The sequence below is a fragment of the Pseudonaja textilis genome, chromosome 1, assembly GCF_049901715.1.
Source record: "Pseudonaja textilis isolate UNSWEBS1 chromosome 1, rPseTex1.2, whole genome shotgun sequence".
Classification (NCBI taxonomy): domain Eukaryota; kingdom Metazoa; phylum Chordata; class Lepidosauria; order Squamata; family Elapidae; genus Pseudonaja; species Pseudonaja textilis.
The window spans coordinates 11,160,776-11,177,507 of NC_141990.1; the positions used below are offsets into that span (position 1 = coordinate 11,160,776).

General features: G+C 43.8%; 1 protein-coding gene across 15 annotated transcripts; it reads right to left on the reverse strand.

The window, feature by feature from the left end:
• Positions 1 to 3,517: 3,517 nt before the first annotated feature.
• On the reverse strand, positions 3,518 to 16,640 carry IFT20 (intraflagellar transport 20). Of its 15 annotated transcripts, none has more exons than XR_015742049.1 (7): positions 16,474 to 16,640; positions 15,232 to 15,911; positions 13,942 to 14,088; positions 11,563 to 11,648; positions 5,831 to 5,934; positions 4,594 to 4,765; positions 3,518 to 3,982 (listed from the first exon to the last, which is right to left on the reverse strand). XR_015742049.1 is itself a non-coding variant. In XM_087926032.1 (6 exons), exons 3-6 carry the CDS (start codon positions 14,066 to 14,068, stop codon positions 3,901 to 3,903), a joined length of 399 nt encoding a protein of 132 aa, XP_087782158.1. In that variant the 5' UTR covers positions 14,069 to 14,088; positions 15,232 to 15,911; positions 16,474 to 16,640; the 3' UTR covers positions 3,518 to 3,900. The 15 variants fall into 15 exon arrangements, 10 of the variants coding, with proteins under 10 accessions (XP_087782158.1, XP_087782195.1, XP_087782160.1 ...); XR_015742047.1 differs by having other exon boundaries at positions 13,942 to 14,143; XR_015742051.1 differs by having other exon boundaries at positions 13,942 to 14,143; positions 15,236 to 15,911; positions 16,398 to 16,640.
• Between the last annotated feature and the right edge of the window lie 92 nt (positions 16,641 to 16,732).

The window sequence follows — 16,732 nt, forward strand, 5'->3', positions numbered from 1 at the left end:
GCACCCGAAGGGAGGATTGATTAGAAGGGTATGTAATCCTGTCCCGGCCTCTGAAATGTCACCAGGTCTCCTGATTCTGAACCAGCCTTCCACCCAGATGTGTATGCAGAAAAAGCAGAGCTTTGATTACATCCCTGTAAACTCACAAAGCATTCCTATGCCTGTTTTAGTAGTTACCATAAAAAAAGGGGTGGGGGAGGAAGGAAATCTGGAAGGGCAGTTTGAAATTGAAAGTACATTCCAACACTTAACTTTAAGAGATTGTAACTAAGCTACCAGAGCTTTTGCCCGTGAATATATTTAATTGGAGAACGTGAATGATGACACCCAACCCATGAACATGCTTAAGTGGAGAATCTTATTTATGAGACAGCCGGGGGGAGGGAGGAAACAGGGTCATAGATGACTGAAAATTACATATGCCAGAGTTGGCTTCATACAGGGCAATGCCAGTATGTTGCCTCTAATAAATCCTTTGATGTTTTTTGAAGTTTGGCTCGAGAGTCATGATTTAATTAGGGCGATTGCTGGAATCCTGACAATGCCCTTTTGACTTTACTTCATCTTATGGAGTGAGATTAAAATTGAATTCAGGTGCCTTCCTCTTTCTCCTCCCCCTCCTGTTCCTCCTCTCTTTCACTGGCCATGTGTCATCTGTTTCTGGCATGCTATCTTCTCTCTACTGAACATCACCATGATATAAGTGCAGTGGTAAATGCAGCATTTCAAAAGACAATTAATTGTTCCATGAAAGCATGTTATTGTTGGGATTCAAAGAGTTGACCCGTTTATCTCCTGAGGTGAATCCCGACACATTGTCTTGATTGGGAAGTGAAAGTCCGATCCTGCCGTTTGCAATCAACTTGATCGGAAGGCGTCTCTTGCTTTTAAGGATCCCACCCCAGTTCGATTTGTCTCGTGTCAGCGCGAACGTACAGTGGGGATGGGGTGGGAGAGGGTTTGTCACCCCAACGCCTCTCATTACCCAAAACAAAACACAAAAAATCATTGGGGAAGTTATGGCACAACCTGGGAATTGAAACCACATTCTGTTTGGTAATTAGTGGCGTTTAGAATTGCGGGGTGGAGGCATGTAGGACTAATGGGGAGGGCAGATGTTAGATGCATGGGGTGGGGCTGCTTGATAAATTGTGCTGAGAGACGAATGATTTCAGTGCTGACTTTATTCGGTACATCCGTTGTTGCCGTGTTTGAAGGAAAACAAGCAAAAATAAACGTACCTATTCACAACGAATCCTGTGAGTAACATAGTTTGTTGCTATAGTTCCCACTTGAACAAATGAAGGCTAACAGAAAGTCAGTACTGTTCTTTATTCTCAAACAAACAAACCTACTTCACTGTGGATAATGGCAGCAGGCATAGATCCCGAATGGACAGTGGAGGAAGGCGCAGAAGTGGCTGAAGATAATGGTGGAGAGGGTAATGGAGTAAATGGACTGATCAGGGAATTAAGGCGGGGGCATTGATAGATTCAGGGTGCACAAGATGTTTAATAACTCAAGCAGTAATTGATAAATTAAATTTAAGAGTTATTAAATTAGGTGTTCCTATTAAATTTGAACAGGTGGATGGATCTATATTGGGTGGAGCTTCAGCAACTCATAGAACTGAATATATTAAATGGTGATGGGGGAGCACTGGGACTGGATTTCTTTTGTGGTGGTTCCTCACATGAGCGAAGCATTAATTCTGGGACTAGCTTGGCTTGATAAATGGGAACCCACGATACAATGGGAAAGTGATTATCGTAAATTACGTCTAGCTATTGGTCCTAATCCACCAGGCCATGATGATGGCCTGCCTTGCCTTTCAACTAATACATATCAAGTAAGAGAGGGAACACTTACCGAAAAAAACTATCCAATTGAGCATGAAGACTTAGCAGATGTATTCAAGGAAGATGGGACTGATTGTTTACCACCCCATCGACCTACGGATTGTGGCATCGAATTGATCCCAGGAGTGGCATTGCCCAAACCATGAATGTACTCAGTGACCCCAAAGGAATTGGAGGAAATGAGAAAATACATTGATAAAAATTTAAAAAGAGGATTTATCACTCCAGGAAGATCCCATATGGCAGCGCCCTTGTTATTCCGAGGAAAAAAAAAAAGATGGAGGGTTGTGTTTATGTGTTGACTACCGAAGATTGAATGCCATCTGTGTAGAACCATTGTATCCATTGCCATTAATGAAGGACTTACTAGCCACACTAGCCAAAGGATGGATATTCACGAAACTACACTTAAGAGAAGCCTATTATAAAGAATTCGGGAAGGGGATGAATGGAAAACCATGTTTAATTGCCCTCTTGGTAGTTACTACTATAATGTTATGCCATTCGGATTTCAAGGAGATCCAGCAGTATTCATGCAATTGATAAATGAAGTGTTACATGACCATTTGTATAAAGGTGTTTTAGTTTATTTGGATGATATTTTAATTTATTCTAATTCTAAGTAAGAACATATTAAATTAGTTAGACAGGTGCTTAAAAAATTATTGAATGCCCAACTTTATGTGAAATTATCGAAATATGAATTTCACACTAAACAATTGGATTATTTGGGGTATCGTATTTCAGAACGGGGAGTGGAAATGGACCCCCCAAAAGTGGAAGCGGTATTAAAATGTCAAGCTCCAAAAACCAGGAAACAACTGCAAAGTTTCTTGGGATTTGCAAACTTTTACAGACAATTTATTCCATGTTTTGCCGATGTTGCTATACCACTGACGGATTTATTATAAACTAAATCTATTGGTATTGCAAATCCAAAATCAAGTACTATGTTAAAGTGGACTGACCAATGCCAAACAGTGTTTGATAACCTAAAACATCTGTTTGCAAAAGAGCCAGTATTGAAACACCCAGATACAACTCTACTATTTATCATTCAAGCGGATGCCAGCGATGTAGCGGTAGGAGCTGTTTTATTGCAAAGAAATAAAGAAGGTAATTTACAACCATGTGCGTATACATCTAAGAAATTTAGTCCAGCTGAACGAAATTGGGAAATTTGGGAGAAGGAAGCCTTTGCGGTCCACTGGGCGCTACTGAACTGGAGACATTTACTAGAAGGAAGTTTACAACCGTTTGAGGTGTGGACCGATCATAAGAATTTAGAAGCACTCCAAAATCCACAAAGGTTGTCACCAAAGCAAGTTCGTTGGGCAATTTTTTAAAAAAGGTTTAACTTCACGCTAAAATACGTCCCATCAGGGAGAAACTTGGTGGATGCTTTGTCAAGGCTTCCTCAGTATAACAGTGTACGAGAGAATATAATCCAACCATTGATACCAACTACTAATAGAATAGAATCTTTACGATCCACAATACTTACAACCGACTTACCTACAATATTAGCAGAAGATGAATGGTTAATAAATAAAAATCAAATAGAAATGAAAGATGGGATCGCTTGGCGAGGAACTAAAATATATGTACCGAACACATTAAGATCAATAGTATTAAAAAAAAAATGAACAAACGAAGGCTAACAGTTATTTTTTTATTTTCTTAAAAAGTGGGGAAGATGAACAAACTCAGTGAGAAATACAGTTTAGTGATCAAAACTCTGATTATAAACAGCTGCTTTAAAAAAGAGAGACTTAAATAGAAGAGTTGCTCCTTCCTTTTCATCCTTGGGAAGCACATCCAATTGCAAACATCTTCCCAGGGAACCTGCCAACCATGGTTTTCACTACCCCCCAACCACAGGGCGGCTTGCTTGGGGACAATGGAAATCCTCCAGATTGAAGAGGAGATCTTGCAAGGTGTGTCCTCAGTTGATGCTTTCACAGCCTGTCCAAACTGCCTGTTCTGGAACAACAGGAATGGATCACGTTCTCTTGGTCATCAATTGTCATCAATTCTTGGTCTACTTCTGAAAGATAAACTGGTCAATGAATTCATTCTGGTCCGCTTCTATTTTGCATAGTGTTTGATACTCAACTCGGTACCTGAGGAACAAAGAAAGCAAAAAAATAATAAAAATGAGCTGGCTGGGCTGAAGACAGCTTGAACAATTGTGGGAGATTCTTCAGCTGGGAAAAAGAAACGACTGAAACAAGAGCTGATGCCTTCCATGTGTTTACATTCTTGAGTTATTCAAGAAGGACCAGAATACTTTGCTGAGTAAAAAAGAAAACCCTTCCAGCATTCTTTTGATTTTTTTTGGCAGATGTTTTATGACAACCAAGAACATAGAGAAGACCCTTCCCTGATGGATGCCGGGGATGGCCAATCAGGCTGGCTCTGGGCAGATGAGGGAGGGAGGAAAGTGTTCTGGGAGTGTTTGGAAAGCCATGAAATTAATTGGCCCCTTAGAATAAGGAGGCAGTGGCATTTGGCGTACATTTATGTTTAAGTGCTTTAGAAAACCTCCAAAGATAACCGTGACACCAATAGAAAAGAATATATGTACCTCAGGGTTGAACTATGGGATTATTGATGCGCTCTGTTTATATATAGTAGCTTTTCCTGCCAGGAAAGGTGGGGATGTGATTTTCTCCTTGTCACTTTTTAGATTACGGTACTGTTTTCTGCTTATTTGTCTGGTGTTAATCCCTACTTATCTGGATGTTAGCTGCTGGAGCGGATGCAGTCTGGTCTTTTCGTTTCCTTCTTAGTTTGTTTCTTTTGACTGGTGCGTAAATGTGGTTTATCTCTACGAGTCTATTGATGGCCGAACAGGTAGCAAACCCCACACTCATTCACACTGATGATGTTGGGTCATGAAATGTCTGCAAGCAAACAACCAAGTTCAGAGAGCCCAGGGGAGCATAACACTTAGTCTTGGAGGGAGTGTTGTTTTCCTCCTCAAATGCTAAATAACCTGCTCCTTCCAAAACGCACGCGCCCCTGGCTCTGTGCTACCTAGCAAGCAAAATGTGCACAGGGAGAGGATCAAAAGAGCCAAGGCGACAACGAACCCATGGAAACAAACCCTTTCCCCTGTTTACGCAATGCATGCGAAAGAGGGGAACCGATGCTATCCCGATCATGTGATTAAGCAAGCCACTTTCTTTAATGTGGGGCCCTGACAGGTTGGGACAGCATCAGGCAAAATACCCAATGCTGTGGTTGAATTGGAGAAAGTCAGCCTGAGGGAAGGTTTTAAAACATAGCCACATGCTTTTTTTAATTAATCTTTCCCATCAAAGCTAATTACAGTTCAAATTTCCCCAGGCTCAAGGTTGACTCAGCCTTCCATTTTTCCGAAGTGGGTAAAGTGAGAACCCAGATCGTTGGGGGCAATAGGCGGATTCTGTAAACTGCTTAGAGAGGGCTGTAAAACGCTGTGAAGCGGTATACAAGGGCTGTTGCTAGTGCTATCCTCCTTGGGATTACTCGTAAGCAAACTCCACTCAGCAGAGGCGGAAAGCTCACACCCATCCTTTGCAGAAATATCTTCTGTGACTTGCTCCACCCCCATAAAACAGCCCTCCCCCCAATATTTTTTTAAGTAGAGGAGAATCTAGGACAGGGCTTCTCAACCTCAGCGACTTTAAGAAGAGTGGACTTCAAGTCCCAGAATTCCGCAGGCCAGGTTGAGAAACATTAATATAAGATAACAAATCTCATGAGAAAAGCACCAAACGGAGGGAGCAAGACTGTCAAAATCTTGCACGATTTCACATCACAAAGTGTTTGTGTGGGTCTGGGGACAGAAAGAAAATAATATCTCTCCCTCATTTAAAGATCAGATGCTTTAAGGACAGGAGACCTACTGGGGCTCTAGTTCTTGTGACCAGGAAACCTAGGATGCACTTAGGACCTATTTGGGAATTCCTTTCTCCATTACTAACCTTTCCAACTGCGTCTTCTTCTCAGCGATTAATGCCTGGAGTTGTTGCTGTTGGGCCTCTCTTTGCTTTGCTATGGACTTCAGTAAGTTACGGGCCCCGATTGCCTACAAAGGAGAAGTCTTCATTTATTTTTAAAGTATTTTTGTCTTCTTGCCGGCCTTCTAAATGAAGCTAAAATGGTTAGGGTTGCTCCACCTCTAAAGAAACCTGTTGATCCTCCATTGCTAAGCATCTAGGTATAGTATAGAGTAGGGGTCTCCAACCTTGGCAACTTTATGACTTGTGGACTTCAACTCCCAGAATTCCTCAGCCAGCATGTGCTCAGAAAGATTATTGTTTAATGTCATTCGATTGTAAGTCGGGTGCTTTTGTGAAAGCTACTTTTTGTCCTAAGCGCCCTTTCCAGTATGCTTACCATGTTACGACTTGCCCTGCTTGAAAAGGTGGTGGTTTGTTTTACGGATTGCTTATTGTGTGTGACAGGGATGACGGGTGGCGTGTACGCACTTCACTGTGTTAATTTCAGTTAAGCATTTTGTGCCGAACATATTGCTAAATTCGCCTTCAGTTTCTAGTTTCATAGTCTGTTCATTTTTTTCTGGGCTAGAAAATGTAGCCCATCTTAATCCTTTTCATTAATTACACCTTGACTGTCAGAGTGTTTGCAGCGTGACTATTATGAGATAACCCAGGAGCAATACATAGCACATAGAGACGTAGACATTAACAGTGGTTTATATACAACAATTATATACAGACAATACACATGGTAGGCAAAATATCTTTACAAGCAAGCTTTCTGGCCAATAAAGAATCCTGTTCTGTTCTGTTCTGTTCTGTTCTGTTCTGTTCTGTTCTGTTCTATTCTATTCTATTCTATTCTATTCTATTCTATTCTATTCTATTTTTTTCTTAATACATGGAGAACTTCTACACTGAATGCTGGTCACAAGGAAAGAGAACCATGCCCTCTAATGGCTGCCTTTTATACACACACCTCTTAAGGGAATCTTTACTCTACAGTCTTAAAGGGAAATACTCTTACTATGCTGAATCACATCAGCCTACTTCTGGCAGCTATTCACTGCTGGTCAGTTCTTAAGTCGTAATACCTTAATACCTGTTGTATTAGTGTAGTGCTTTTGGGCTCACTTTGTTTGTTTCATAAGGTAAACTGGCGATGGCAGTATATAGACTCTAGGGCCGTGATGGCGAACCTATGGCACAGGTGGCACGCAGAGCCATTTTTGCAGACATGTGAGTCCCAGGCAAACTTACCTTACTGCGCATGCACGTGCTTCCCAGATGATTTTCGGGCTGTTTGAGGCCTTTTTCGGCCTCCCAGAGGCTTGAGGGAAGCCTCTGTAGCTTTTGCAGGCCGAAAAATAGGCCTGTTTCATCACTTCCTGTGTGTCCGGAAATACCGGAAGTGAGTAAACAGGCCCATTTTTCACCCTGCAAAGGCTGCAGAGGCTTCCCTCAAGCCTCTGGGAGGCTGAAAAAGGCCTCAAACAGCCCGGAAATCATCTGGGAGGCGCAATGCAGGTAAGGGGGGGGGAGGGAGAGATTGTGTGTGCATGCGCAGAGGGTGGTGGGTCTTCTGGGTGCTGGCACGTGAGCGCGCAGACACATGCGTGTGCACAATTTTTGGCACAAGAGCTCAAAAAGGTTAGCCACCACTGTTCTAGGGCCAGAAAAGGTTGGGTTGTGCTGGCTGAGGAATACTGGGAATTGAAGTCCACATGTCGTAAAGATGCCAAGATTGGAGACCCCTGGTTATAGACCTCCTTTAAATGAGCTGAGCAGAAAGAGTTAATATTGTGCTGTGCCCACATAACAAAATGACAGAACCTCTCTAGGCCAGTTCCCCCTCCCCCCATCTTAGCAACTTTAAGATGTGTGGACTTCAATTCCCAGAATTCCTCAGCCAGTATGGGAAATAATAAGGAAAACTTCATGTCAGAGGTTTCATGACTCACTTCCAGGTGGTGGACACTATTTTAGCATATATTTGAATAGTAGTTAAACACTATGTGACCACCAGGAGGCAGTGTGCTATCTGTGTTTATCCTTATTGAGCCTCATCTGCCTCCCGATGCTCAAATAATGTCTAGCAATCATTGGTAGGCAATGACACAGCTATGGTGCAGTGGTCGTCAACCGGTGAGCCGTGACAAAATTTTGGTGGGCCGCAGAGAAATGCCCCGCAAAGCACACTCAAAGCCCTCCCACTCGCTGGCTCCCACCCTTCGGCCAAGCGCAAACCTGCAAAAAACAGCACAGCCCTCACTGGGCAGGACGAGGTAATGGCGCTGTTGCATCAAGAGGGAGCTGGCGGCACAGGCGGACTGAAGCAGCAATGGAGTTGGCCAGAAGGTTCAGGAGCGCCACGCTACTTGCATTTGCGCGACACTCCTGCACCTTCCGGTTTGCCTCTCCTGGCCTGGTCTCTTCCTCGATGGCCGTGGGCTGTAGGGACATCCCGGGACAGGAAAAGTACTGTCTGCTAGTGGTGGGAGTGGGCGGAGGGGGCAAGTCTGCGCTCACCATCCAGTTAGAGATCCAGAATGGGGCAGCAGGAGCGGCATCAGTTTCCTCGTCCCTCTCAGGGCTCTGCTTTGCTGCCACCCGCCACCCATGGCCCAAGCCATCGCTGCCTGGGGAAAGCACAGGAAAAGCGAGCAGAAACAGCTGTTGCTAGGGCGAAAGAGCTGAGTTCGAGGAAGGCACAGGCAAGAGAAGATGGAAGCTGCCGCATTTGAAAAGCACCGCTTTCTGTTGCCTGTGCCTTCCAATCTCTGCTCTTTTCCCCCCAGGGAAAGTAGTTTCTGGTCGCTTTCTTTTCCTGGGGGGGCGGCGACCCCTGCTATGGTGTTGTCCAAGTGAATACCACCTTCAACTGACAATTTGCAACTACAGATAGTCCTTGTTTAGTGATACAATTAAGTCAGGCAACTCCATAGAAATGGCCACTAAATGGGAGATCATGTGACTGCAACTGTGTTTTCCTTTTTCTCACTTTCCCGTAAATTTGGAAGGGTCCTCTAGCATTGGGGTAATTAGCAAGAAGGGAATGAATGTTTGTATTTAATTCATTGGGGAGGAAGGGATTACAAGAGAGTAATTAGGCACACAATGGGGAATATACATCAAAAGCAATGTAGGAGTGCCAGAAACTGAGCATGCTATACAAACAGCCCAGAATATTCCCCATTATTTACTTGCTTACTCTTTTTAATCCCCTTCTCTCCAATCTCTGTACTCTACAACAGGGGTCCCCAACCACCGGTCCAGGGACCGGGACCGGTCCGTGGAACAATTTCTACCGGGCCTCCGGTTTGCTGGGCGCCGCCATCTTGTTTTGATGAAAAAGTGCTTCCAGTGAGCTTTTCCGGGTAGAAAGCGGCGTTTGGGTGCTGAAAGAATCCTCACGCCTTAGTTTCATCAGGGGGGCGGCTTCGAACAAAACTAAGGCGCGAGGATTCTTTCAGCATGCATGGCAAGGCGAGCCGAGCAACCGTCCCGAAGCCGTCGCGAAGCCCATCGACACAGGTACAAAGGAGGAGTTGAAGATGGCGGGGAGAAGCTGGGGACAACTGGCTGGCTGATCGCTCGGCTCGCCTTGCCATGCGTGCTGATGCCAGTACCGGGCCACGGATGATTTTGTGATGCCGGTACCGGGCCGCGGCACAAAAAAGGTTGGGGACCACTGCTCTACAAGATAGTGGGGGAAAGGAAAAACAATAGGTTAGGTACAGGACAGTGGATTAATTGTAAGGGTGATTATGTGACTAAGAGATGCTACTTGTAAAATGCAAGTGATAGTTGTATCTTTTTAGCACCATTGTAACTAAACAAGGCAACCAGTAATACACAATGGCAAAGGACACAGAATACTTCTTGCCCTCTTTAAGTTTTATAATGGATTACATTAAAAAGAAAGTGAAAACCTTTTAAAAAATGATGGACACCTTGTTGATCAATTAATCTCCCAGAGCTATTTTTGAGAAGTAATCCTATTTAGTTCAGGGGGATGGCTTCTTGATAAATGTTGTAATTTAAAAACAAAAACGTACTTTGGAATGTATCTTTTTTTAATATGGGTTATTCTTATTAAAAAAAAACCCCACATAATTCAGCTGTAAAAATTCCAGCCCTTAATCATAATTACCATTTTTTAAAGAAAAGAACTGGCACCTTAAAAAAAAAAGTATCTGTTTTTATTTTTAGAATGTTGCTCTTCTAAAGGAGGGCTACACAAACAGAAACAGATCAAACATTTTTTTTAAAAAAATCTGATACAGCAGTTTAAAAGCATAGAATTCATTAAAAGAGTGTTAATATAATTATTTAACATATATTTTATGTTTCCTGTTTCTATCCAGGCATGACATCAAGGCAGCTTATAAGGCAAAATGGTAAATAAAAAAAAACTAAAAGACCTATTTTAAACTCCAGTTCTAAATCTGAAGCAGAAAGGCTACACCAGGATTATCCAGCCTTGGGAACTTTAAGACATGTGGACCGCAACTCCTAAGAATTCTGCATGCTGCTGTCTGGGGAATTCTGGGAATTGAAGTCCACACATCTCAAAAGTTCTCAAGATTGGGAAACACTGATTTAAAGACAAATTAGCTGCAATACAGCCCAAGCCATCACGAGAGAAAATGAAGAAAATGAAAATGATGAGAAAATGAATCGATTATAACATCCCCATACCATCTATCATACCTTCCCTACTTACTGCCACAGTTGTTAAACATATCACTACAGTTAAGTGAATCATGCTGTTGTTAAGCAAATTGTGAACCCCACAGTCATTAAGCAAATCCAGCTTTCCCCATTGACACTGCTTGTCAGAAGCTACCTGGGAAGTTGTGAACGGCAATTACATGACCCCAGCACGCTGTGGCATAAAATTAATCAAAATTTACTTAACAATCACCTTGCAACCATTGTAAATACATGTGCCTAAATTTTGATCCTATGACCAATGGGGATGCTGTGGACTAGTTGCAAATGTGAAGACTGGTTGGAAGTCACTTTTTTCAGTGCTATTATGTGAACAATCCCTAACCAAATAGTTGTAAATCAAGCCTTTTTTTTTCTCCAAGCACACTCTCCTTCAATTTTCTCTCTCACACTAGCATCTCTGTGAGGTAGCCTGGCCAAAGAGAGCGTCAATGACTCAAAGAGAGATTTTGGAGCTGGAGGGAGGGACCGAAATCAGGGCCTTCACATCCTAAGTCAAACTACCACTCTTATACCACATGTGGAAGCACTATCTTGCCATCAGTGCTTATATTAAAAAGAGAGAAAAGTAATGGTTCAGAAGTCCTCAAAAACTATCCCTAGAGGTTTCAAAGCACGCTCATGTCTTCTCCAGCCTGGCTAGTAGTACCTCCTCCCATAGAATCCTGCCGCCACCACTGCCTACCGTTATTCTACAAGCATCCAAGAGACAGGCTCTAAGCTGGTCCCGTGATTTAAAAATTGGCAGGTTATCATTTTTAATTGTTTCCCTCCATAGTATTTTTAAAAGTTAGCCAAGGTTGAGTGCTGAGATATTTAAAGAGAATGACTACCCATAGATCAGATATGCTTTGAGCCAAAACATTAATACCTTTCTACTCAAAAATGGAAATACTTTTTGTTTTGCAGGGGGCGGGGAGAATGAGGGAGTCTGACCTTCAAATTCGAGGTGGAAATATTCCTTTATTATGCTCCTTTACCTTAATCTTCTCATTTTCTGTGGCTTTTGCTAGCTGATCTACAAGTTCAATGAGGTTGCCCACTATTTTTTTAAATTCGGCAATTTCTGTAAAAAGGAAGAAAGCAGTAAAAGAAAAGGTCAACATCCAACATCATCAGTCAAAGGAACACAGAGTTAATATGGCAATTTCTATTATCGTTTTTTAAAGTGCTAAGTCATAGTCACTGATTTGGAACCATTGGAGAAAAGCGCCTCTGAAAATTTGCTCATCCAATCAAACAAGAACTTTTGAAAAATGTAAATCTCCACCAATGCTCGCAGACACTGCTCAAAAAAATAAAGGGAACACAAAAATAAGACATCCTAGATCTGAATGAATGAAATATTCTTATTAAATACTTTGTTCATTACATAGTTGAATGTGCTGACAACAAAATCACACAAAAATTATCAATGGAAATCAAATTTAGCAACCCATGGAGGTCTGGATTTGGAGTTACACTCAAAATTAAAGTGGAAAAAAACACTACAGGCTGATCCAACTTTGATGTAATGTCCTTAAAACACGTCAAAATGAGGCTCAGTAGTGTGTGTGGCCTCCACGTGCCTGTATGACCTCCCTACAACGCCTGGGCATGCTTCTGATGAGGTGGCGGATGGTCTCCTGACGGATCTCCTCCCATCCCCCAACTCCTGGGCAGTCTGTGGTGCAACGTGGCGTTGGTGGATGGAGCGAGACATGATGTCCCAGATGTGCTCAATTGGATTCAGGTCTGGGGAACGGGCGGGCCAGTCCATAGCATCAATGCCACATGAGGTCTAGCATTGTCATGCATTAGGAGGAACCCAGGGCCAACCGCACCAGCATATGGTCTCACAGGGGTCTGAGGATCTCATCTCGGTACCTAATGGCAGTCAGGCTACCTCTGGCGAGCACATGGAGAGCTGTGCGCCCCCCTAAAGAAATGCCACCCCACACCATTACTGACCCACTGCCAAACTGGTCATGCTGGAGGATGTTGCAGGCAGCAGAATGTTCTCTACGGCATCTCCAGACCCTGTCACGTCTGTCACATGTGCTCGGTGTGAACCTGCTTTCATCTGTAAAGAGCACAGGGTGCCAGTGGCGAATTTGCCAATCTTGGTGTTCTCTGGCAAATGCCAAACATCCTGCATGGTGCTGGGCTGTAAGCACAACCCCCACCTGTGGACGTTGGGCCCTCATACCACCCTCATGGAGTCTGTTTCTCACTGTTTGAGCAGCCACATGCACATTTATGGCCCGCTGGAGGTCATTTTGCAGGGTTCTGGCAGTGCTCCTCCTGTCCCTCCTTGCACAAAGGTGGAGGTAGCGGTCCTGATGCTGGATTGTTGCCCTTCTACAGCCTCCTCCACGTCTCCTGATGTACTGGCCTGTCTCCTGGTAGCGCCTCCATGCTCTGGACACTACACTGACAGACACAGCAAACCTTCTTGCCACAGGTCGCATTGATGTGCCATCCTGGATGAGCTGCACTACCTGAGCCACTTGTGTGGGTTGTAGACTCTGTCTCATGCTACCACTAGAGTGAAAGCTCCGCCAGCATTCAAAAGTGACCAAACCATCAGCCAGAAAGCATAGGAACTGAGAAGTGGTCTGTGGCACCACCTGCAGAACCACTCCTTTACTGGGGATGTCTTGCTAACTGCCTGTGCTTTCCACCTGTTGTCTATTCCATTTGCACAACAGCATGTGAAATTGATTGTCAGTCAGTGTTGCTACTTAAGTGGACAGTTTGATTTCACAGAAGTGGGATTGACTTGGAGTTACATTGTGTTGTTTAAGTGTTCCCTTTATTTTTTTGAGCAGTGTATATTCTCCAGCATACAGGCCTACATAGCCAAGCACAAACAGACAGATGACACAAGCAGCTGTTCTCCCCAAGAGGAAACCTTTTAACTTGCTTTTGGAGATCAAGATTAAGATAACTCTCCTTTTGCAGGGCCCACCAGCCACAACAACTTGAACCCCTATCCCTGCCCATAGAAACCCCCCCCATCCATTTCCAGCATAGGGAGAGAGAGATCTCTGATGGTCAGGTTGCTAGGATCTGCAGAAGTGAGAGCTGAAAGACAGAAAGGGCCTGGTAGAAGTTGATGAGATCATATTTGGCCACAGTTCCAAATTCAACAGGCCATGATAATCTCAGGTCCCAGAAGTCTTCGTCTTTGTCCTGGTCTAAATGAGCTATTTAGCTGGATCAGCCAGAAAGAAAGCTAAACATGTAGCCAGTTATGGCATCTTCCAGATGGGCTAAGCTACAAGTCATTCCACAACCATCCCTTGCTAACCACATCAATGTGAATGAACCCGGCCTCCAACATTATCCTGACTCTGCAATCAGCCAAGACGACTTACTGTCTACAAACAGTCTGCATTCCTCTTTCAGCTCTGTGGTTTGTTGGGCCACCTCTGGATCCAAAACCCTCAGTTTGTTCAGCTCGTCAAAGTGGAGACCTGCCTCTCCTAGGATGTCTTTTGCCATTATAAGCTCTTTTCAAGGAGCTGGAGAAAAGAATCAGGTTGGAGAAACATCAAGAGAGGAGGAAAGAACAGGCCTCTGAAAATTAAGATATGAAGAAATTTTAGGACAGGAGTCCCCAAACGTGGCAACTTTAAGACTTGTGGACTTCAACTCCCAGAATTCTGGAGTTGAAGTCCACAAGTCTTAAACTTGCCAAGTTTGGAGACCTCTGGTTTAGGAGTTTTTCCATATCTTGTAAAGCTAAATAAGAAAACTTTCCTGGGAATAAAGAAACAAGCAATACCTCCAATTCCCTTTTAATCCTATTTTTAAAATTAGTGTTCATAATATTTACTAATGTAGATGATTATGCAATCTTGCAAATGCAATTTTTCTGGGTTTCCTCATTATGTCTGGCCACAAAGCTTATTCCAGAGTCAATGTGCTCAGGACTGCAGTTTGATTTGTGAGGGTTGTGATCCTAAAGGCACATTTACTTGGCAATGAACAGACTGATGTTGTCAGCTTATGCTTATGCTTTTAAGTTGTGGCAGGTCCAACAGATATTCACTGCTTGAGAAAACCACAAGCTGGACCAGTAAGGAATATATTGTGAAAGTTTTTTTTTCCTGGGCTTCAATCCCCTTTTGTTGGGAGGACTGGGGCAAGGGGATACCCCAAACTGGTAAGTTTTAAAATCTTTAATTATCGTGATGAAGGGGGATTGCTATTCCCTTGGGAGGGGGGTCCACAGTGTTTCACCATTCATACCCACAACTTTTCATAAACTGGAGGAGACAATTTGGAGAACTCTTAAAAATGGGGCTCCCTTCATCCCAACATAGAGATGGGGGGGGGGGAAAATTGGGCTCTCATTCAGGAAACACCAGTGCTTACAGCACCCCCCCCCCCCCAAAAAAAAACCTGGTGTCCTCCAGATGTGGGAGCCTTTGACTCCCAGAATTCCTAGCCAATTACACCCTGCCCAATGCTGTTGCAATACAATTCTTTGTTTCGAGGAGCCACCCGACGTCATTCTCTACCATCGCTCCCTTGCAGCTGACATTAAATGGCTGCTCCTAAATCTGGAGGCTCCATCTATTCTAGGACATACAAGCGAGCAGTCTCCTCCTCCTCTTCTTCTTCTTTCCCACCCTGCCTCCCCTTGAACCCCTTCTACTTACCTACAGGGTTCTAAAAGCTTCCCCGATGCCCAAAGCTCGACGCAGCCTTCAGCTGCCACGGCGACAGAAGAAACAACAGCTGCCGCCGCCGCCTGTGGCCCGGCCCACACGGCTTATCCTATGCGCTCGTAGGGGGAAAGAAGAGCGCCGGCTTCGCTTGGCATTCTGGGAATCGTAGTTCGGTGGGCAGAATCCAAAGCGGAGGAAGCGAGGGGGGTCGCAAGGAAGCGGGGCAGGTACGCGATAGATGATCCTGGAGAAGGGCTTTCGATCTATGACCGCAAAGATCCCACGCAGAACTCGTTTGTTTGTTCACTTATTCAATTTCTACAAACTCCCATCTCAGCATCTCTGGGTGGCTAGCAGTTATAGTAACAGTAACGGAGTTGGAAGGGACCTTGGAGGTCATCTAGTCAAGCAGGCAACCCTATACCATTTCAGACAAAGGATTGTCCAATCTCTTGTTTAAAACTTGCAATGTTGGAGCATTCACAGCTTCTGGAAGCAAGTTGTTCCGCTGATTACTTGTTCTGTTAGGAATGTCCTCCTTAGTTCCAGGTTGCTCCTCTCCTTGATTGCCCGGTAGTTTCTATCCGTTGTTTCTTGTCCTGCCCTCTGGTGCCTTGGTAAATAAATTGCCCCCCTCTTCCTTGTAGCAGCCGGGGGTTGTAGTTCTGAGACTAGAAAACAGTTAAAACAATGTAAAACGGTAGAAACATAGAAAAAATAAACACACACAGCAGCCAAATTGGCGAACCAACTAATGTAAAGCCAAGAAACGGGGGCTCTCAACATCTACAGGTGCCCCTGTAAAGCATGGAGGTCAGTCCCATCGATGGAGCCCTTTTCTCAAGTCTCATCACAATAACATGCATATTACAGCTGAATTCATACAACACAAATAACCTGGTCAACTGAAAACGTAGCAGCTGTAATCGCACAACATAATAAATCTGGTTTGTAGATTTTGTAGCTTAGCATGTTGTGCAAACCCAATTTTGTTTCTTTGACCGTGTTGAGTTAATCCAAAAAGGGTTTAATCCAATCAGTCGTTTAAACCTGCCAAGTAGAGTTTTGGACAACAAGTCAAGAATATAAGTCTGGGGAGCCCTAACAGATATTTTCTTAAACCAGGAACAAGCCACAATCAATCCAAGGTAACTCACTTTTGAGTAGATAAACAGGGTCACGTATATGTCAAAAAGTTTTTTTTTTCCAGATTAGAAAAAGTTGAAATCTTACACATTACTATCTCGGTCATCTTAAGAAAAGTATTGCCATATATTCTCCAGATGTGCTGATTGGTAATGACAGGAGTCGAAATTCAACCGATATGGATTTTGCCGATTTCTTTTACTGAGTAAAACGCCCCCTCCATGATTTCCTGCCAGAAAGCGCTCGATAGCTCTGGCTTCGGCACGCGTGCCTGCCTGGATTGGCGAAAGATACAGCCGTGGCTTGTCGGGAGATGTAGTCTCGATGGCCTTCGACTGCGTATATC